This window comes from Aythya marila (assembly GCF_965140915.1).
Source record: "Aythya marila genome assembly, chromosome: 1".
Taxonomy (NCBI): domain Eukaryota; kingdom Metazoa; phylum Chordata; class Aves; order Anseriformes; family Anatidae; genus Aythya; species Aythya marila.
In genome coordinates, this window is record NC_139042.1 from 207,125,725 (window position 1) to 207,148,029 (window position 22,305).

At 45.7% G+C, this 22,305-nt stretch overlaps 1 protein-coding gene across 18 annotated transcripts in view; it reads right to left on the reverse strand.

Moving 5' to 3' along the window:
• SHANK3 (SH3 and multiple ankyrin repeat domains 3) overlaps positions 1-22,305 on the reverse strand; it is a 374,153-nt gene that overhangs the window by 232,908 nt on the left and 118,940 nt on the right. For all 18 annotated transcript variants that reach the window (XR_014317924.1, XR_014317925.1, XM_082764921.1 and 15 more), the window contains one exon: positions 9,009-9,348. Coding sequence is in view for 16 of the 18 variants with exons in the window: in XM_082764921.1 (XP_082621047.1) it covers positions 9,009-9,348 (340 nt within the window). In the remaining 2 variants the exon portion in view is untranslated. The remainder of the gene's footprint in view (positions 1-9,008; positions 9,349-22,305) is intronic.

A 22,305-nucleotide genomic window follows, 5' to 3' on the forward strand; every position in this document is an offset into this window, starting at 1 on the left:
GCAGGCAGCTAGATTCCCTTATTGATGAGGTCCTCTCCCAAAGGTCCTGCCTTGTGCAGCTCCAGCTGGATTGCTCCAGCACCTCCTGTATCGCCCTTAAGGATGCTACTGCTTCTGATTTTTTAGGCCTTTTTGGTGAATTTCTGTCATCCTTTTGAAATTCCCCTTCAGAATTTAGCATGGCAAGTGTTTTCAGTGTCTCGCCTTCCTCAAGATGCTGAGCCTGCTAATACTGTTGTCATTCACTATTCCACATTTTCTGAAGTGTGGCTATTTCTGTAACTCCGTGTACAGGCAGCACAAGGGCAACGTGCATCCTCTCCTCTGATGTGCTCTGGAGGCAGTGGTCCCGGGCAGGGGGGTGGTCACCAACAGAGCGTAAGCCAGCCCCCAGCACTCTCAGACTGGGGCACCAGAGCGTTTGGCTTCCACCTCCAGGCCCTTCCCCTGCTGAAGTCACCCCACCACTGGGCTTCAGCAGCACTTCTACAGTGGCACCCCCAGGCTTCAGCGCCTGGTCCCCACCACTGCTCACCTGGATTACTCCAGCCATTCAGACTTCAGCTCCTTAAACTGTGCAAAACCTTTGCAAACACTGTGCCAACCAGTCCAGACCTCACTGCCACGTCTAAGTGCTGTGTCAGATTTTATACTCTCCGTTGTTTCTCCTTGCAGTACCATCATGCCAAGGCCCTCCTCCACTGCCAGGTGCTCCAGCCCACCCAGAGTAGAAGAGCTCGACATGAGGGTCCTGTAAATCCTGCACCACTTTGGAAATCTTGCAGCACCGTTTTCAGATATAAAATGTAATGTTTAAACCAACAGAAGGCAGGAAAGCCTATCAAAATGCTTTGTTACTTATTCAGATAGCGAGCCTTATTTATTGTAAGGTCTGCATGCATCATTCACTCTCTTTGCACTGCTGCAGAGTTTTGTAAGAAGGCCCTGGATGACAGCCAGGGCAATTGCCACGGGGGTGGCCTCTGGCCCTCAAGTCCTGGAGGCAGTGTAGGCGCTTGCACCCCATCAGAGGAAAGCACTCTGCAGGGCAGCTCAGCTCCTCGCATCTAGTCCCATTTTAATTTTGCCCAACTAAAATAAATATTCCTGAAGATTCACTGGTGTACCAAATTGACAGCATATATCCTTATGGGAACTTCAACGCAAACAGAAAAAGCTATTACAGAGACAAACATGCCTGGCATGGAGGTAATCTTACTTGAATATTGCTCAGATTTTCTTTTAGTTTATCAAAACTTAAAAGGTGTTTGTCCTAGTTACTTCAGATGCAGTTTGGCAGACATTGAGGGGAGCAGCATGTCTCAGAAACGTTTCGTGGTGCAAGCAGTTACTTGCATGGTTAAGGAGAGACTCTGTCCTGAGAAGAAATGCTGCCATTGCACTGTTTCTTTCCCTGGCAGCAGTTCTGCATCAAAAGCGGCACAGCCAGCAGGGCCAGGGAAAGGATTTTCCCCCCTCTACTCTGCTCTCCTGAGACCCCACCTGAAGCACCGAGTTCAACTCTGGGACCCCCAGCACAAGAAGGACATGCCCCATCCCTGGACGTGTTCAGGGCCAGGGCCGGTAGGAGGGGTCCCTGCCCATGGCGTTGGAATTTAGTTGATCTTTAAGGTCCCTTCCAATCCAAACCATTCTATGATCCTATGATTCTGCCACAGGCAGGTGGGGGAGGAACTGGCACTGGGGTGCATACAAGGTCTGCAGGGGGGTCCTGCCACAGCTGCCCCCAAAGACTGGTGAGACGGGAGCTTGGGGCAAGGGCAGGCACCAGCATCTTGGACAGGGCATGTCCTGTGGGAGGAAAATGTCAGGCTGGCAGACAGTGATACTGGGAGTGCCAGGCAGGTCCCTGGGCACACCAGGCACCAGCACCCCCCGGCACAGCTCAGGACCAGTGATGGCATCCTGACCTTGGTTCCCAGCCTTGGGACTGGCCCCGACCAGGCTTCCTGCACCCAGAGCCCCATCTCAGCTGCGCAGCCAGGAGCCCCTGGCAAAGGGCAGGAGCATCCCCAAGGGATCAGATGAGGCCCTTCCCACTGTTTTATCAACAAGTTTTTGGAGTTTTCTTTTCTCCTTAAATGGGAGGGTTTGACCAGATGTTCCTTCAGACGTCCTCCAGACATTCCTTCCAATTTTAATTATTCTACAGGTCTGTAACTCCTCTGCAAGCACCCCGTATTTCCTGCACAAGGTGTTCAGTCAGACAATTGGGGACTCACAGTCATTCCCATTGCATGTTTCTTCAAGAAGCACTGTCCATCTCATTCCTTAATGGTCCACTATTCCAGAACAAGGACTTGCCTTAGACAGCAGCACCATACTATGAGCAAGATATCCCCTAGCTTTGTTTCACAGTTGATCCCCTGACAGTTCTTCATTGTTCTACCTCAAAATAAAACGTCATACCAGGAGTGTCAGGCACAGCACCAGTACTGCTGTACAGCTTGGAGCTCTCAGCTGTGCTGCAAACAGCACAGGAGCACTTGAAGCAGGCTGGAGACCCTAGGAGAATCCAGAGAAGTGGCGTTTGCACCACAGACCTTCATGTTCCCTAGCACCCCCAGGGAATTATTTTTGCTGCAATAGGGAGGCAAGCTACATCTGAGAAGCAGAGGGGACTCAAATTAGCGGATGCTGACAAGCTGAAAACCAAGACACAGAAGAGAGAATGAAACAGATTGTGGCAATTTCTTCTCAAATCCCTGATGCAGGTAGAACAAATCAAATGGCTCTAACCCTTTCAGAAGTCAGGAAGGTAAAACAAATTGTCTAAGGCATTTAATAAATAAATAAATAAACCAGTGACTTAGCAGTTAGGGCAAAGATCTCATTCACATTGCTGAGGAAAAAAAAAAGGCCCTGGGAATAGAAAAATCAGTTCACACTGTTAAAAGTAATATTACAAAAAAAAAAAAAAAAAAAGGAAGAAAAAGAAAAAAAAAGAGAGAGAGAGAAATAGGGACAAGGCATTTGTTTTATTAAAACGCTCAAGGAGAGGTCAAGAATATTAGAAATAAAGTCCCCAGGTTGTGGTTGATGCAATAACTGCAGTTTTAGCAATTTCAGAAGGATATTTGTTCAAGGTGGCAAAGCTCCAAGAATCTTCAGGGGAGGTGCTAGGAAAGGATGCTCTCTCTATTTACTTGCAGCTGAAGAGTAGTGAGCTCATTGCAGTCTGCCTGGAGAGTCTCTCTGAACAACACTCTGCCCGGGACTCTCTGTCCACACGGCAGCCAGTCACACATTAGCAATTCACATTTTCTTTTTCAGAGATGCTTACAGACAGGACCAAATCAGAAGGTATTTCAAAGAATGGGTAGGATAATCCTTGCTTTTCTCAGCATGTGTCAGGCTCTCTAAACATATGCCATGGGCAGCCATCAGCCAAGACACCGGGCTTGGCAGCTATCCATTCTGATCCAGTATGGTGTCTTTCGCTACACCCCTCTGATGCTAGATTAGGGGACTTAAGGATAATAAGAGATGGCATTTATCTGGAGATCTCCTAGGTAAGGAGCAGGACACTGACTGTCCAGAAAGCTCTTGGACTACATTTGTGACAATTTATTTGATTAGAGAACGTGAAGAAAAAAAGATATAGTGGCTCGTTAAGCACTTTGATTCCAAGTGGCTGAAAACATGAAGGCAGAGGTAACATTGATAGGAATGATCACAAAATGGTAAGTGTTCACGGAAAGAAGGAGAAAGGTAGGAAAGGAGAGAAACAGGAGTGATTGCTATCACACACACAAAAGAACAAAAATCCAGAAGACACAAGCATGAAAATAAATGTCACTATGGAAAGAAGCAAGAAAAACAAGAAATCATTCTGTAAATACACTGACAGTGAGAAAAAGATCCCAGGAGTTGCTGGTAATTATTGGTGCTCTCTTGGGTAACTGCAGATGGAAAACTTCCAATGGATGAAACTAAAAAGACCAATGTACTTAATATTTGTTAGTCTTTAAATAAGCCTTTAATACAAAGATCAACTGTGAAATGATGTGTATCTTTTCAGAGGCAGACAGGTAAGATCTCACCTGGAAACCAAAAGCAGAAATTAATTAAGAATATTTGGATAAGCCTGACTATACATCTACTAGGAAGTTTAAGAACAGATTGAAGCAATCTAAGAACACTTAAGCTCATCTTTGAAGGCTCACATTATATAGAACATGTCCCAAAAGCATGGAAAATAGCAAATTGCCAAAAAGCAGAAAAAATAAGAGCTAAAGAAATGCTGTAACTTCAGTTCATAGGGAAAAAAAACAAACAAACAAACAAACAAAACAAAACAAAACCCACATTGGAACAAATGACAAGCCAAAGTATTTTCACTTGTCTAGGAGGAAGTGATGCAGTAACAGTAAGAAGGGATTTGTCAAGGACAGACCATGAGAGGTGCTGGCAACCAAGAAACAGTCAGATGCTTTCCTTTGGCTTCTCCCCCCTGTTCCACAGCTGCCCTGGGAAACACAGCTGAGATCAGACTGAGAACTTGCCCTGGTGCTTTGCCAATGGTCCAGATGGGTAGAGGTGCCAAGGGGTTACGAAGGGGCTATCCTAGGTTGGGGTCACCTTTAGCAAAAGGAATGATGGATTGGAGAAGATCCTTAACAAATCTACAGGTAGTACAAAGGGCCTGCCGAATATTCCAAAGTCCAGCAAAGAACAAGGCTAGGATTTATATGGAGCCTGATAAACTGAAGGTACTAAATCTATGCAGGAGCCATCAGATGCAAAAGGATTCAGATAGGGAAACACTTGATATGTAGTGGGTTTTGAAGGAGGAAAAAAAAGTGGAGGCTATCACACGCTGAATGTGAGTCATACATCACACCATTTCATAAAATGCAGTGTTATGAGCTATCAAAAACACAGCCTGAAAAACATGCAATGTAATTCTGCTGCTGCACTCCTCTGCTGTCCTGCACCTGCTCTGGGCACTGCACTGTCAGCAAGGAACTGGGCTGGCAGGAGGCTGCAGAGGAGCAGTGGCAGCTCTGGGAAAGCCGGAGGGAAAGCTATGGGGAAAGGCAAGGCAATGGGGGTCGACAGCCAAAAGAAGAGGTGACACTGAGGAAAACACCGCAAGCAGTGTTCAGTGTACACAAAGTTTGTGCAAGGGGGACGCAAGCCAGGTGTTCCCCATACCGAGATTCAGCATGGCATGATAACCCAGGAGAAGTAGCAGGTGTGAGAGACCTCCCTAGTGGTGAGGACAGATGGACACAGGGAAGGGGAAAGCCCACGGCACATCTGTCCCTGGGGCTTCCTGTGACCAGGCAGGATTTGTCACACAGGTTGGTGTGTTAGACCCTTCTTGTTAGTTCTCTCTGTTCGCCCTGGGGACCTGCACCAGGGCTTTTGGGGTCAGAGCCAACTGCATCAGCAACTTCCTCTACCCACCACTTTCCCCAGCCCAAGCTTCCTCCCAGCAGCAGGCTGCTAGCTCAGGGGTAGCCAGCCACAAAAAGGCATTTCAGACATGCCAAGCAAGGCTGTCCCAAGCCACATGGAGGTGGATTAACCTCTGGCATCACGCAGGTCTGCCCTACATATATACACACGCCTGTCCTCCAGGACCAAAAGTGTGCTCTTGTTCAGCCTCCCCAGCTGACCAGGGCCTCAGCCTCCTGCAGACCTCCACATGAGGAGACCCATGGACCATCGGAGAACTCAGCCACCAAAGTCACTGGCATGGCTGAAGCCTCAAGAGCAACACAGGTCAACAGCTGCTGCTTCCAGCACAGCTGAATGCCAGCACTGCTGGCCAGCCCACAGGCACTCACGGTGCTTGCATGCATCACTCCTGGAAAACATGAAACACTAAAGCTAAACCAGTCTTCATATAAATTATCTTTGCCATCCTGAATATATTTGCAAAACAATCAGAATTTTGCTGGCAGACTTCTCCCTCAGAATAAAGAATTCCAGGGCACACGCTGAAGGCATTGAATTTTCTTAGTATTTACTCTGATAAAAATCTGACCCAAAATCAATTTGTCTGCAAGATTTTTCAAGGAAGATGCATGAGGACTGCATGTGTTTATGGATGTCTTGTCACTTACTACAAAGAAAAGGCTTTCTTGTTGGAAAAGAAAACATCACTTGGAACTGAGTATTCAGATGAGCTAGGGATCCCCGCACTGCTGTTCCCTAGCCCCGAAGTAAATAAAAGCTGTCAAACAAATGCACTGGGAACAGACTTGGAGAGCTGCAAGGCCAAACAAGTGAAAGAAATACTGGGTCAAACACAATACAACTATTAGTTAGCTACTGGTAAGCACTAGTTAGCATATAGCTCATACTGAACAGCAGTGGTGCGTGCAAACTTCTATGTAACTTAATATCAGACGATGCAATCTGGAGATCAGCACCCACCCAGCCATCTCATGGGGGGGTGGTGATGTGGGAACAGCCTCAGGAAGGGGTACACGGCACTATTGACACCGTGGCCTGGCATTCGCAGCTGGGATGAGGGTGGTGGCATGCTGGAACCACACCGACCACGCTCTGTGCAGCCCTGCCGCAGGCACTGTGGTGGTTTTACCCAACACAGGCACCAGCAGCCCTGCATGGGAATGTCCCTTTCACCCTGCCCTGCTCACAGCCTGGGGCAGCTGAGCCCTGTCCAACAGAAAGAACACAAAGCAACCCGTGTGAGTGGCTGTCGGGCTCAGATCCCATTGCCTGACTCAACAGATATTTCTTCTCTGCCCCTTTGACTTCACATCTTGTGTTTCTCACGTTACCAAGACCACCTCTGTATGATCCTGACAGCTCTGACATGACTAGCATGTACAAGGTGTTGAGCATGTAGATTGCATGTGTGAGCTTCATTTGCCCCAAGCTCAGTGCTATGAATCTCACAATACTCCTATACCTAAAAAATGATACAAGCATCCAAAAAAAATGAATAATTTCTGGTTTTATATACCTTTTATGAAATGCATGCGGCTAGGAAAAATTAAGTCAATTACAGCAATCCTGTATAAATTTGCACAAGCGGGAAACAGAAGACAGGGCAGATGCTTGCTCCAACAGTGCTGGCAGTAGGACTGGAGAGGTGGCCGCCTTCCTGTGCTCCTCACTATGAGCTGGCCCTGCTGGGGGAGGCTTGAGCCTTCACCATGTTGCCCCCTCCTCCTTGTTGCCATCAGGGGCTCCAGGTAATTTTGAGAATAGCTCCAAAAGCTTATTGACTATAAAATCCCATAGCATTATTTTACCCACACCAGCCTCCTAATGTTTTTATAAACATACTGTACTTCTGGCTTTAGCAAGTTCCTGAGGCAGTGAATTCCAGAGCTAACTGCAGGGTGAAAAAAAACAGTCTTGTACTGGTTTTCAGTTTGCTTGCCATTAATTTCATTGCACACTCCTTTTTCCTTGTGCCATGAAAAAAAAAAACACACAGAAGTTCCCTATTTCCCTTTTATAAACCATTCCGTATTTCCAATATTTTTAACATATTTCCTCCTATTCATCTCGTTTCTAAGGTAACAATCCTGCTCTTCTACGTCTCTCTTCAAAGCAGATTTTTTTTTCATTCCTGATGATTTTTGCTGCATCTCTGAGACCCTTTAGCTCACTCTGTTCTCACTCACTCACTAGTAGTGCTCACGCTGGTGCGTAGCACTCGAAGGTGTCATCATAGATTTTAGTCATGGCATTAAACTATTTTCCACTTTATCATTCATCACACTCTTTAGGTGATCTAATATCACTGCATTTTGTACTGAAGCTGAACGTTGAGCAGAGGTTTCCAACGAACTCCTTAGAAAACAACCTGCAACTTTTCCCAAGTTCAACTGTTAATTAGGAATCCTACCAGGTAATTGAGTAGTTCATTTTTTTTTTTCCTTCTAGTAGCTATTTTGCATTTATTTTCATTATTTTGTATTCACCAACATGTTTCTTTTTCCCCAATTTCTTTAAATTGCCTCAAAGGGCCTCAAAGCTGTTTCTGGTATGGAGCTAATGTAAACAACTGTCATCTGCAGACTGGTTCTTCACTGCTCAAACCCATTTCCTGGTCATCAGTAAACACAACCATAGCCCAGACCTGGCACTTGCTCTTCAAACTCCTGCTCTGACCTCACAGTATTAGAATTTCTTGTTAGCCCCTTCGAGCAGATGTTGTTTTTCACTAGACATGGCTGCAGTCAGTCTTGCCTCTCTAACAAAGGACTTGGGGAAGCAAAGCCTGAACCCCAGTCCTCACCAAAGGGACCCTTGTCAACCACCACTCTCCAACAGCAGTTATCCTCAGGGAGGTCTCCGCTGTCCGAGATAACCAGCAGTTATCCCCCTAAATCAGCAACGGGGTCCATGCCTTGACTTCCACTCAAAGGTAAGCACCAGCTGTGACAAGTGGTCTCAGAGCTGGAGTTCACCTTGCACTTGGCCAGTGAATGGCTGGGGAGCAGCAGGAGAACCAAGAATCACTCCCACACATATTGGCCACTGAAATCATCTGCAGCACCATGAACGCCTTCCCGTGCTGACTAGTGGGTGACCGTGCCCAAGTGGGTCCGACAGAGCAACTGGCTGTGCAGGTAGACACAGAGGGCAGCGATAACAGCAAGTTGGCTTGGATGCATTAGGTGTTGGCTTATCTGCAATATGCCACCTCGAAGTATTAGTTTTCAAGATGCATTCATTGTCATAGCAACAACAAGTGCAACATGGAATTGATGTACTTACCATCCTTCTGAGACGCAAAATTAGACTGAGGGCTGGGGAGCAGATTGAAGAAAACAGCCCCCACAGCGCTTGCACCAAGCCCTGGACAGCCCCACTCCCTGCAGTGCTGGGGTGGGGAGATGCAGCCCTGTACCAGACTGCACCAGCCTCCCTGCTTCTCACCCGGGGTCCCAAAGGCTCCCAGCTCCATGTGGGTATGGGGTTCCCATGGGTGCTGATGCCCACAACAGCCACGGCACGAGTCAACCTTGATTTGCCTCCCCCTGGCCCCTTACCTGGCCTTGCCACGGCTGCTCCTCCGGAGCGTGGGCAGGTCGGCCTCCTTCTCCTCCTGCACGCGCTGCAGGGATGGGGAGCGGCTGTGGGCGCTGCGGGTGCTGCTGGAGCTGGCTAGGCTGCCGTCCCCACCGCCGGCCCCTGCTGCAGCCTCCTGCATCTGCACCAGCAGCTGGGGAGGCAGGCTGCGCAGCGAGGGCACCGGTGAGTAGGATGCCCGGCTCTCTGCCTTCAGGTTGTTGTCGCTGGCCGAGCGCTGCAGCATGCGCGGTGAAGAGAGGCCGCCAGCACCGAGGATCCGTCTCCGCTTTGTATAGCTGGGAGTTTCTCTGAAAGGCACTGCAAAAGAGCCAGGAAAGCAGCATTAGCTACCCAGAACAACGCTGGTGTTGGTCGGTCACGCTGGAGCAGGAAGATGGTGGCAGAGAAGGAGCACAGAGCCGGGGCAGGAGTGGGAGCACAGGAACAGCCACAGCAGATGAGGACGTGTCTCCATCTGCTTCCAGCTTCCATCCCAGCAAGACACCCAGAGCACACTGCTCTCCTCAGGGAACATCTGCAGGCCTGGGAGCACATGGAGCCAGCAACTTAGATGGCATGGCAGCCTGGGGAGAGTTTGGAAGCAGTGTCTGGAAAAGCATCAAGGAACCCTGTGGGGGCACACAGTGATGGTGAGGGTCAGGACCACCAGCTTCCAGCCCACCTCCAGCTACCACTCTGGTTTGGAGGTGGTGACACAAACACAGGACATTGTTACTGGCCATGATCATGGCCATCAGTTACTCCTCTGTTCTGGAGGTACAATAGGCCTAAATCTATAGCTTCAGGCATGTGCTATCTCTAAGCCTCAAAAATGTAGTGTACAGAATAAACCACCAGCTACACTCTGCCCTTCCTGACCCTGTAGCTAACTCTTACCAGTGTCTGGAAGAATCAGACCTCACAAAGGCACCTGGAGATGCCAACTCCTGCTTCTGCCAGCAGCTCTGCAGGAGGAGGAGGAGTGGAAATGGAAAACTTCCTGTAGACGCAGAGGGATGAGCACTCTGCTGCAGACGTGGCACATGCACACTGTGGAGCTGGAGTGTTGCAGAACTTAGGTCAGGAAAGACATATTTTCCTGAAGTTTGTTCAGTGAATCAATTTTCATTCTGAAGTTTAATATGCTTAAAGTTTGCCTCACATTTGTGAATGCCTTCAGCAGGGAACACATAGTCAACAATATCCGCTTGTTTATAGAATATCCGAAATTGGAAGGAACCCACAAGGACCATCAAAAAATCTGACTCCTGGCTTTGCAGAGGACTACCTAAAATTTAAACCACCTGAGAGCATTGTCCAAATATTTCTTGAACTTTGGCAGGTTTTGTGCCGTGACCACCAAGGCTGTTGCAAATTCAGTGACGAAAGCAAGGGGATACTTAAAACACAGCATCTGATGCACTGCAGAGATCTTCTGCACTACAAAGTTCTCCTGCACTCCTGATGAAAGGCATACTCAGAAGTGGTGTGATCCCACTAACAGGGGACTGCACAACTTCACCTTTCCAAGACTACTCCTTCCATGGTAACTTGTACCTGGTGTGCAAACAGGTGCTGAACCCTGAGCACACTTTAACTACCACAGCCAACAGGCTTCAGAGGAAGGGACTGGCCAGGTATCTGAACAGGATATTGCCTGACATTTAGCAAGGTCTCTCACCCTGTTTAACTGCTGACTGAATGCCTTCAAAGCACTTTCCAGCTGTGCTGCACAGCCACACTTGCAATATTTTTCTGAGGAATAATTTAGGTTCAAAGTACAAGAATTTCAGGATCCTGTAAATCTTCCAGTTGTCATAGCAACTCGATGCATTTGTTCTCTGATGTCCCAACCACGTGGTGGGGGATTTCTGCCGGCAGCCTCTGTGCTCCCTACAGTGATTCAGCCCAGCTCCCAGCCCAGCACCAGATCAAGATGTCCCTGCATCTCTGCCCATGGCTGCAGCACTGCAAGTGCCTCGCATTCCTGCAGGAAAAACAGGTCAAAATGGGAACCCAGAAGGAACAAGAAATATCAGATGGAAAGATGCAAGGTCCAGGCCACATAAAATGTGCTGTGGATTCAGGTGTGTGGGAGTCTGCAGGGCTGTAGCAAACAGGACTCACTAACCTGTAGCCAGCCCCATCAATGCAATACACTTGAGCTGAAGCCAAAGTCAAAGTCAGGGCTAACTACTACCCTTTCAAAGGCAACACTGAACATGTTTGGCCGACAAGGACTGCCAGCCTGAGTTTGTGTGTCATCCAGACATTTTATTTTGTACTATATCACCTCTCATAGAAAACCACTTTAAAAAATCAGAGAAGCAAATATTAAATGGATGCATGTCACAGTAACTGACAGATTTAAAAATTATTAGAAATTGGAACTAGTCACTGGAAATGCAAGGAAGTTCCTTGCTAGTCTCTAATACCTGTTTTCAAACCAAAGCAATCCATGCACTTCAAGCGTTGTTCTTGAAAAACAAACAAATAAACAAAAAAAAAAAGAGAGAAAAAACAAAACAAAACAAAAAACAGAATTACTTAATTACTTTTAGTAAAATAAGTGTTGAATGCCAACTAATGATGAAAGCACATCAGTTAGTGGCATGAATACATTTCCAAACTGAAGGCCAAGGCAAATAGCAATGAGTACACCCATGGTGTGCTTCCAGGAACCCAAAACATAGGTGAAACTCAGTGATTATGGGACTGTAACCTGCGAAAGGTTGTGAACTCATAGTGGCTGTCAACCAAACACAAGCTCAGTGCAACTCTGCCAGGAACAGAATTAATCTGAGCTCATTACATCTAAACTGGGGAACAGCAAAGCCCCAGAGAGGTGATCTCAACAGTGCTCTATCAGGAGGCAATGTCACAGCTGGAGAAATGCAAGGTTTGGAACCACACCATATTAAACTTTGCTAGACTGAAAATACCAAGGAAAAAATCAAGATCTACAAGAATGTGCCTGGCAAGCTCTTTGCCTGTCTTGGACAAAACCAGGAGCAGCAGTTAGTCTTTTGCAGACAGCTAGGGCTACTGGAGCTCTGCATCAGCCAGTCAGGCTGAGTATGCACTGTGCTTCCCCTGCGCACGCATGGCCTCATACTTTACTACAAGTAGGCCAAAGCAGTCACCAAGTGCACCAGATCTGCAGCCACAGCCCAGCCGTGGCACCAGTGCAGTCACCACTCTTCTGTATCTGGCTGGGCTTGGCATCATTGGTCCTGGCACCAAAGCCAGAAAAAAAAGGAGGAGGAAAACAAGAATACAGCAATGAAAACCTCAGACAGCAGGAGATGGTCTGGTTTGCTTTGGTGCACTTTATAAATTAATTATTAGTTTCTAGATATTAGCTGCTTAGAAAACTAAAAAACCAAACAAATAAAAAAAAATAAACATTGCTGTATGTTGAAATAATTGTGTACAAGCTCACTGTAAAACTATCTCGTTGGCAAGCTGCTTTTACTCAACTGAACTAGAACTGGCAGAACTTGGCCAGAGTTGTGCAGTAGGCATGGTCCTTCATGAGAAAAATAAATAAATAAATAAATAAATCAGGGCAATAATCTGGAAAAAAAAATCTGGAAAACATTGTTAGCATTCAATATAAGAGAAAAGGGGGAAAAATTGAAAAGCAGTGACTTATCTTGCAAGTAAACAAAGCAGCACATCTGACAATGGATCCTTTTAGTCTATGTGAGATCTCTGATCCTGGTAGCCTTAGCTTAACTGAGAAGTAGCAGAAGCCTGAACTGCAACGAGCACGGACATCGCTCCAGGAGATGTGGAGTGGTACAGACTTTACTGTGAGATGTTCACAGCAAGCACCAATTATTAGGCAATGAGACACAAACAGGTTGCTCAAGGACTCCCTGGTGAAAGGGAAGGCACTTTATAATTTCTGACACAGGTCAGGGTAAATTCTTTAATTTAGGCTGTCAAATTAATCACCTGGTTACCCATTTCCACGCTCTCCACAAGCACAGTCATCACCTTACATATGCAAAGTGTTCACTCCCAACACCAAAATTATAGAATCCACTGTAAAAACAGCGCAAAACATAACCACTGTCTCAAATTCACATCAGAGATGAAGAGCAGCAGGGCTGCAGAAAAAAGTCCAGGACCGCTCTGCTACTCACTAATCCATTTATCATAACATCAAGCATAAGAGTCCCTGAATTACAGCATAACATAGCATTTACAGGAGTAAATAAGAAGCTGTCCAGGTCACATAATAGACTGCAAAGGCAAGGTTTCCTGACTGTTTAACTCTAGAAGTGTGTTAAAAGAATGGTATTACAGCTGCAAAGGCAATCTCTTGACAGACAGGAAGAAACCTGCACTGACTAATTTTAACTTGTTCCCCAGCACACAGTAACCGCACGTGAGGTGAGATCAAGACAGTTTACTTCACTTGCCAAAGTGCAATTTAGGGGCAAGGGAGTCACAAGTCCAGATGACGAGTGAAAAAAATTGCTTTCCAATACTATCACAGGAGCAGAGACTTTCATATGCCACACATGCATACCGTGTGAAGTTCCATAGGTTCTCAGGTGTCCAGCATGCCCTGATGTCTCCTGGCCAAGGCAGCTATACCCCAGGACCCAGGGCACCTACCCTGGCACATAGGGGACAGCTCAGGGGACTCTGCAAAGACCTTGGGAGCCTCAGTGCAGAGGTACTGCTGATAGAAATCTGCCTGCTCCAACTTTAGTGCCTAGCCTCTGGAGCCTAGGCTGCCCGTTTCTGGGTCACTGTGCCTGGGAAGGCAACTGGAGCAAGACCAGTTTCTACAGAGAGGTTAGTGAACCAGGGATGATGACACCTGGCCTGGAAAGTTTGGCTTTAATTGAGAACACAGATGTGAACACATACAGGCAGTTTCATAGGAGGATGGCAATCAAAGGAACACAGCTATTGCTTGTATGAACAGTATAGGACTTGTCTCTCCAGATATTCCAGAGATTTTTCAGAGCCCTCATCTAAACACAGACTTACATCCAGCCAGTCTGGATGCCATGCCACATAGATACACGCAAGCCTGGGTCTGCTCTCACGACAGCAGTTAGATATATTCAGAGATATACAAAAACATGTTCGGCTGTGCTATGCAATGAGATGAAGACAGCAAGGGAGACAAAATCTGTTGCATGTGGCAGAACCGTGGGAGAGAAAATTGTGCCTTGGCCAGATGGCAGAAAGGACAGAAGAGATACCCACATTGCACAGGGAGGTGTGCTGAGGCAGATCCATGGGATGGACCTCAAAATGGACAAGCTAATGGTAGAGGCTGTTTGGTGTTGAAGGGTACTATGGGTGCACTTATTTGCACAAGGAAGTTCAGCAGAAAATCAGCACTTGGCACAGGCACAAAGACAACAAAGGTACCAGGAACATGTCCAGGGGCTGCAGCAGACAGAAGATTGAGGCCACCATGCACTTGAGGCAGTGACACAGGCAGCTGTGCAAAGGACAGGAAAGTGATTGTCCAGTTCTACTCTGCACTGATGCGCACAGTCCTTGAGGTGAGGCTGCACTTTTGGGTATCACATATAAGAAGGATGTAAAACTGTTAGAGCGTGCAAACAAGGGCTGCAAAGATGGTGAAGGGCCTTGAGTGCAAGAGGTATGAGAAGCAGCTGAGTCCACTTGGTTTGTTCAGCCTAGAGAACAGGAGGCCTCATGGCGGCCTGCAGCTCCCTCAGGAGGGGAGTGGAGGGGCAGGCGCTGAGCTCTGCTCTCTGGGGACCCATCTGACAGGACCCAAGGGAACGGCATGGAGCTGGGACAGAGGAGGGTCAGGCTGGGGGGTAGGGGAAGATTCGTCACTGAGAGGGTGATCAGGCATTGGGACAGGCTCCCCAGGGCAGTGGTCATGACACCAAGCCTGATGGAGCTCAAGAAGCATTTGAGCAACACTCTTGGACATATGGCTTTATTTTGGGGTGGTCCTGTGTGGAGTCAGGATTTGGACTTGATGATCCCTGTGGATCCCTTCCAACTCAGGATATTCTATGATTTTGTGATTCGATGAGAGCTGCACTTCCAGCAGAGCCTCGCTCAGTACTGGGAGCTCACCAGGGAACCTTTACTGCTGTTTTTAAAAAGGCCTTTTCTAGGAGAAGTAAGCAGGAGACAAACAACACACACATGTGATTTGCTGTTTACTTCTCTCCCTGGTGGAGCACTGCATATTGAAAAACAAAAATCTGGGGGAAACCCGGCACTTCTTTGGGAGATGAGTGAAAGAGAACTTCCTGCTAGGGCTGAAAATGCTGAATTAACCATCACTCTTTGTTTTGAGCAGCACGTTTCAGAGGCTCTGGCTACCTAACAGAGAAAAAAACAGAACAGCCACAAGCTTGCAACAGCCAAATGACGTGTAATGACATCTGGGTCTCTAGAATGCACAATAATCCCAGGCCCATTTACTGTCTTAAAAGCACAAGAGGACAAGTCTGCCAGGTTGTCCTATGGGACAGCAGGGTCTCAGCTACCATACAGGTGCCAGTGAGGATGCTGAGGCCCTGTCTGGCTGCACTGGCTCTAACCCTGAGGGCCAACCATCTCCAGCATTATGACACAGCTTCATTCAAACAAAAAATTGGGTCACTCAGCTTTACAGAGAACTTAATTGTCTTCTGATCAGAAGCACATTAAGCAAGGTATCCATTAAAGGTATCCATCATGCTGCTCTCCCCACTGCATCCACCGAGTGAGCCTTGACTTGTCACTGAGACATAACTCTGCCCCATTCCCTGCCAGTCATTCTCATACTAGTGCGAAAGAGACTGAAATCATGCTCTTTACTACAAAGATAGCTGGAAAGGAGGACTGGAGAGGGCTGCTGGCAGGTTCTCCTGCTGGGGATCTCTTGCAGGACACTAGATGTGTGTTCACTGATCCAAGGACTCCCCAGCACCAGAAGGTGGTGGCACTCCACCCTGTCCCCTGGGCCCTGCCCACAGCATGCCCCAGTATATCATGCATGACCTCCCAGAGTCCAGGCCAACCTGTCAGCCAGCTTATCTCAACAGCAATGTGGACAGCAGTGGGTCAGTGAGCCCAGCGCAGGCAGAGGGATGGGGTCACTGTTCCCTGCGGGAGTGGGAAGACCAGACTGGGGGAGCCCAAGGCATGCTTTGGCTAGTTCTATAGGCAGCAAAGCCAGCTTCTCACTGCACCTCAAACTACCTGAAACTGGCAATACTAATAAACTGCTGAGCCTGAGCTGCAGCGACCAGGTGCAGAGACAGGATGGTTTCAGCCTGCTGTGAGGCAGCCAGTTCTAGCAAAGGCTTCCTCTTCCCAACCCCCAAACCCACTGCTCCCAGTGGGGAAGGGAGGGAAGTGAGAGCAATAAAAAAAAAAAAAAAAAAAAAAAAAGGCACCAAAAAACAACTTTGTGCAGCTCATACAATCAGCTTTGAAGATTCTTTTCTATACCTTCTCAAGAGTTTAATCAAAGTGTGTTTACTGGGTTTCTCGCAGCAAAATGAATCACTTCAGTTACCATGACAGCGCTGCTCGAAGAAGCACAACCGTGCTCCAGCCAGCCTGGTTAATCTGACACTTCCGTGTTTGCTTTTGCCCTCCACAAGGAGAAATGCATGGCTCTTGGGTTGAAAATGCCCCTTGCTGCTCAGGTGTGGTAGGAGCAGGGCGTAACCAGGGTTCCCCAAGGAGTTCTGGGCCCCGAGATGCTGCACTGTCACTGGGCGGCACCTGGACCACGCTCCAAACAATCCCAAGCTTCAGGCTAATGAACCAAAATGTAATCAACACTCTGAGGTTATTTAGAGATTTACTGGCTTGATGTTAAATATTCATGTAAAAGAGCAAAAGAGCACGAAGTGCAAATGTCTCCACAGTTCCAAGCTGAGAGGCCACATTTACATTTTAATAGTGGAAAATTACAAAGCAGAACGAAGAAGGCACATAGCATCTCCCCTCATGTGGCACACTGACGCTCAGGCTTCTCTTCCATGTAGGAGAGAGAGGATACTCCAAGAGACCTTTCAGGTATTTTTTTCCAGGAATGAAAACTAAAGGAAAAGTACACAATGATCAGGCAGACCAGAGCCACCCCCTTAGCTCCAGCAAGGTAACTGCTAATTTACCTCACTACTGAGAAATAGTGCACTGATAGGAATTGGAGTCAGTTCCCCCCCACACACACACACACCTTTTTAATTTAAAAAAAAAATCATCCTCTAATGCTTTCTTCAGTCATCTTCATTTGCCTCTCAATTACCCATTCTCATGTTCTCATGTGATGCTTCATCCCTGGACACCGCCCCTCAGAACTACCCCCTCCTGCCTCACTCCTCCATCTCAGTGCAGGTCTTTTGCCCCATCCCACTCAGAGTGTCAGCCCTATGTAGCTGGGGACAGATTTCTCTCTGTATTTGTAAAACTTAAATTGAAACTGCTAAAAATACATTTTAATCAAACTTGCTAGCTTTTCTCTACAAACTGTCCTCAAATGTGCTTCCAATTCACCTGTGAGTAGTACATGATATGAGATTGTCAGACTTTCTCTTCAGACAATATTTATCAGCCTGATGCATATCATAACCGGAAGATTTTCCTTGCAAGAATTTTCATTCCTCTGCTTCTCCTTGTCATATTCAGAACATTTAGTGTCCTGCTTGGACTCTTAGGCCACTGCTCAAATCCCCACAGAGGAAATCCTGGCAACTGCATAGACCCGTTACAGGAGTGACAAAATGAAATTAACAGTGATGACTAGAAAATCAGAAGCATCAAACAAGTATTTCTGATCTATATTTGAAAATAATTCCTATACATACCTCCATACCATCAAAAATGCACCCAGAAATAAAACAGGTTAAAACTTCCCCCCACAATTCCAAGGATAGCAGTAACAGATGTTTATTTAGTTATATACGTTCAAATTAGCGGGTCAAAAGCTTCTGCAGCAATGTTCAAAAGAATTTGCCATACAACTCACTGAATCATTGGCCTATATCTATAATACTCTTTAAAATGTGTCAGTGGACAGGGAGGCAGTTTTGAAAGGGTCAGCGGGATTATTCAGATAACCACAGAAAGCATAGCTTTATATCATTTCTAGGAAAGAACTAGACACACTGAAACAGGACACTTAAGAATTGAAAAATAAAGCATGAGAATTTAATTTATATCACCCAAGATGGCTTTAAGAACTCAAATCTCACTGACACAAATAATAAGCTTGGGTGAAACCATTGACTTCAGTGTAATGATACTGATTACATGCTACCATTTGTCAAGATACTAAGGCAGATTTTAACTGACAGTAAGACAAAATAATCAATCATTAATGAAGAGCAACAATTGGGAATATTTCCAATATTATCCAGTAAGCCAGTTCTTGTTACAGTAATATTTATATTTTTACCTTTACCAATGACCTCTCTATATATGGACGTATATACGGTAATATATACACACATTATAGACAAACACAGATCATTGGCAATAAAACTGCAGGTGATGCCATGGCTGGTGCAATAGCATATGAGAGAGGGTGCTGACACAGTGGAATCTCGAGCATTTGTTAAGATGGGATCACCTGAACACATTTCATTACTTCCTGATGCAAGACAAAGCAGCTGGGAAACACAAACATAGTTTATACAGTACAGAACTGTTCGTTGAAAAAGAGCTCCTTTCAGAGAGACTGAAACAGGCCAGTGATTCCTGACACAAACCACCTACAGACAAGCTCCAAGACCAATGCAGTGAGCAGAAAAGCTAACATAACCACTAGATGTATCAGTCCCTGAAAAAGGGTAGCACAGTCTGTTCATCCATAAGGTTATTATGGAAAAATGCATCAGAATGCAGTCAACATTGCTAAAAAGAACGTTAAACTGTTGCATATTTTTTGGGGGGGATATTAAAAAGCAGAAAGAGTTCAACATAAAGCCATGCAAAGGCTCAGAAGCTGGTCAAGCTGACCTAAACTAAGAAAATAAATAAACAGAAGCTAGTCGCTGTTTGCCAAGCTAACAGAGAGTCACAAATTCGTATATTGGGAAAGAGTATACTCCACAATAGAAATTTTCTGCATAAGAAACTTATGCAAAAGTTTGCACAGAGTTGTGCAAGTGTTTGAGTTTTCACCACAAGGTCCCAATACTGGCCACTCTGGTCTTAAAATTTATTGTCCCATCAGCATCATTTTGAGGAACTTGTCAAACTCTCCATGAAAAAAATAAACCATAGAATCATAGAATGGCTTGGGTTGGAAGGGACCTTAAAGATCATCTAGTTCCAACCCCCCTGCCATAGGCAGGGATACCACACACTAGATGAGGTTTGGCAGGGCCCCATCCAGCCTGGTCTTGAACACCTCCAGGGATGGGGCATGCACAACTTCTCTGGGCAACCTGTTCCGGTGCCTCACCACCCTCTGAGTAAAGAACTTCTTCCTAACATCCACCCTAAATCTCCCCTCTTTCAGTTTAAAACCATTCCCCCTTGCTCTATCATTATCTACCTGAGTAAAGAATCCTTCTCCAACCTTCTTATAAGCCCTGTTTAAGCAATGGAAGGCCACAGCCTCTGTTGTCCCTACATGAAAGAGCAGAATGAGTGATAGTGCTCCAGCTTAACCAAGCTCAGTAGCCTCTTTGTTATGTCACAAATATGGGCCCCACACAGGCAGCAAACCTCTCAAGAGAGATTGTCTGGGCAGCAAATGGGAGCCTCAGTGCCTCTCATAGGGGAGTCTCCAAATACCAACACCCTCTGTGCTTTTTTTTTTTTTTTTTTTTTTTTTTGTGGCACTAGTTTTTATACAAGTGGTTTGCTGGTCCACCTTTTTGCAGTTGCCCTTTCCTGGGTCTTGACCATTACCATTGTTGTCATTGACACTCCTTTTCTGAGCCCCAAAGCATCCTATCTGCTGGAAGAATTGGAAGATGTTAGATTTTTCCACTTTCTGGGTAATCCCAGACTGAGCTTACAGACACAGTTTTTGACATACAGCTTCAGAGTTCATGGAGATACTTGGGACAGGCTTTGGATGAGGAAGGCACCTGAAGGACAAAGGAAACACTGAGCTCAGGTTGGATTCATGACACCTTAATTGGTGAGAAATAACTTATTCTTTGGTTTGAGCTGTAAAATGTCATAAAGTTGAGACTTCAAAAACAACTAACAATTCAATGCCTGAAGCCTCATGTAATCTTCCTGATGTGTCATGGTTTAAATTAATATGTTGGCAGCAATTGACACAGAGAAGAAAACTAGGCCACATGCATCACGGTATGGGATGGGTACCTAATGAGGAGTTAGGTGACCAGATCATCTTCTGACCTAAAAACCTTGAAAAAAGTCTGTCCCAAGGTAGCAGGAGAGAGGAAGACACTGTGCCAGCAATTCTACCCATACAGAACTAACAGTAAGCCAGGGCTGTAGGATCTTCAGCAGACATGGGCCAAGAGTCTAACACATCCCAAAAACAAGGACCACTGTGGGTCAGTGAAGCTGCAGAACCATACCAGAGGAGATGAGTTACTCAGCCACCCCTGCCTGTACACCTAAAGAAAACAAATGTTGTTATGGTGCACTTCAGTTTGGCGAACAAATGCTGGTGATCTGATACAGATTGTAATTCCCCAACAAAAAAGATATTTTACATAATATAGGATACTTCTTTGGGGTCTCACTATTACTGATAATGAATTAATTCCTTTGACTTGAAGTTAGTGGTTGCTTAGTGACCATGAATCATGACCTGATTATATTCAGCATAAGAAAAAAAAATCCTCAATCAGTCTTATGTACATGTACTGCTTAAGGTTAATTTCTCAGTATTGAGATAATGTTATATTATTTTCTCCAGATCTACTTCCATGCAGATAGAGTAAATATGAATAAAAAAACAGGAGTTCAAAAAAAATTAGCAAAGTTACAATACCACAATTGTAAAATAAAGCAGCTGTGGTTAAATGCCTAGTTGGACAAAAGTGGCAAAATGAAAACATCAATTGCTATTGCAAAATATATTTTCCATATTTGAAGTTTAAATAACTGAAATCAATATAGGCTTGCAATACACTCTAAATTAATAAGGGGAGCTAAAACATTAACAACAAAAAAAAACAGTTTTCAGAATGGAGGAAAATTTTAAGAAGCTTTTTGGTCATTTTGTAGATGTACAAGTAAATTCTAAAAGAAGCAGAAAGAGGCACTTGTATCACATCATGATGACAAAGCATAAGAAACTACTAATTAGCTGAAACAAACACTTAAAAATTTGCAGGCTAAGAAAACTTCCCAGAAAGATGGATAATGAAAATTATTGAGCAGCTGACAAGTGATCCAACTGATAAAAATAAATAAATAAATAAATAAAAACTATGTGCAATTAACACTACTGGTAATCTGGTAATGTTTTAGTGGAAAACAGGTCATGTGGTACACACCTGATGTTACTGAATGGAGTTACACATATGGCTGGTAAATTCTGATGTGGACTTAAGACTTGAAAGCTGATGGAACAAGCAAATGGACATGCCAGGAGGCTGATGGTGGTGCTCCAGAGAGGACCGAAGGTTCAGGCGCAGCCCCACTTGCACTGTTTCCCACTGACCAGATCTTGGTGTTCCTGATAGACATGCAGCCTTTTTCCTCTGCCATCCCTTGCTTTTCTAAATCTGCCTGGCATGCTCAGAGACCAGGTTCTGCAGCTATGCGCAAGAGGGTTAGGGCTGCCCTTGCCATTCCAAAGAAGCCACTCCCATATGGGCAAGAGTGGACCACCGCTAATGAACAAGCACTGTGCTATGCTGCTTCAAGCACACAGAGGATCTGTAGTCTCATTGCCAAGTCCTCATGATCCAACCTCTCAGGTCCACCCAAGAGAAAAGGCTGCATTTACTATACATGGCATTCTATCTGCAGACTCATAAAATATGAGAATCAGAAAAAAAAAAAAAAAAAAGGGGGAGAAAAACAAACAAACAAAAAAAAAAAAACAAAAAACAGCCCAATTCCATAATATCTGCAAATGTTCTCCACTTGTAAGAACACATTCTCCCTCCCTGGATTTGCAGCCTTCCACTCTATCTTCAACTTCAGTGCTGGTGCCTGTGATGGAACAAGCAGATCTTGGTGCCTGCACTGACTGAAAGGACAGAGAACTGTGCACAGGAAACTATGGAGAAAATCGCACAAGAAGTCCTGCAGCCCAATGGGCTGTTAAGAGCAGGCACTGATCACCCAAAATCCTCGCTGTGGACGTTTTTG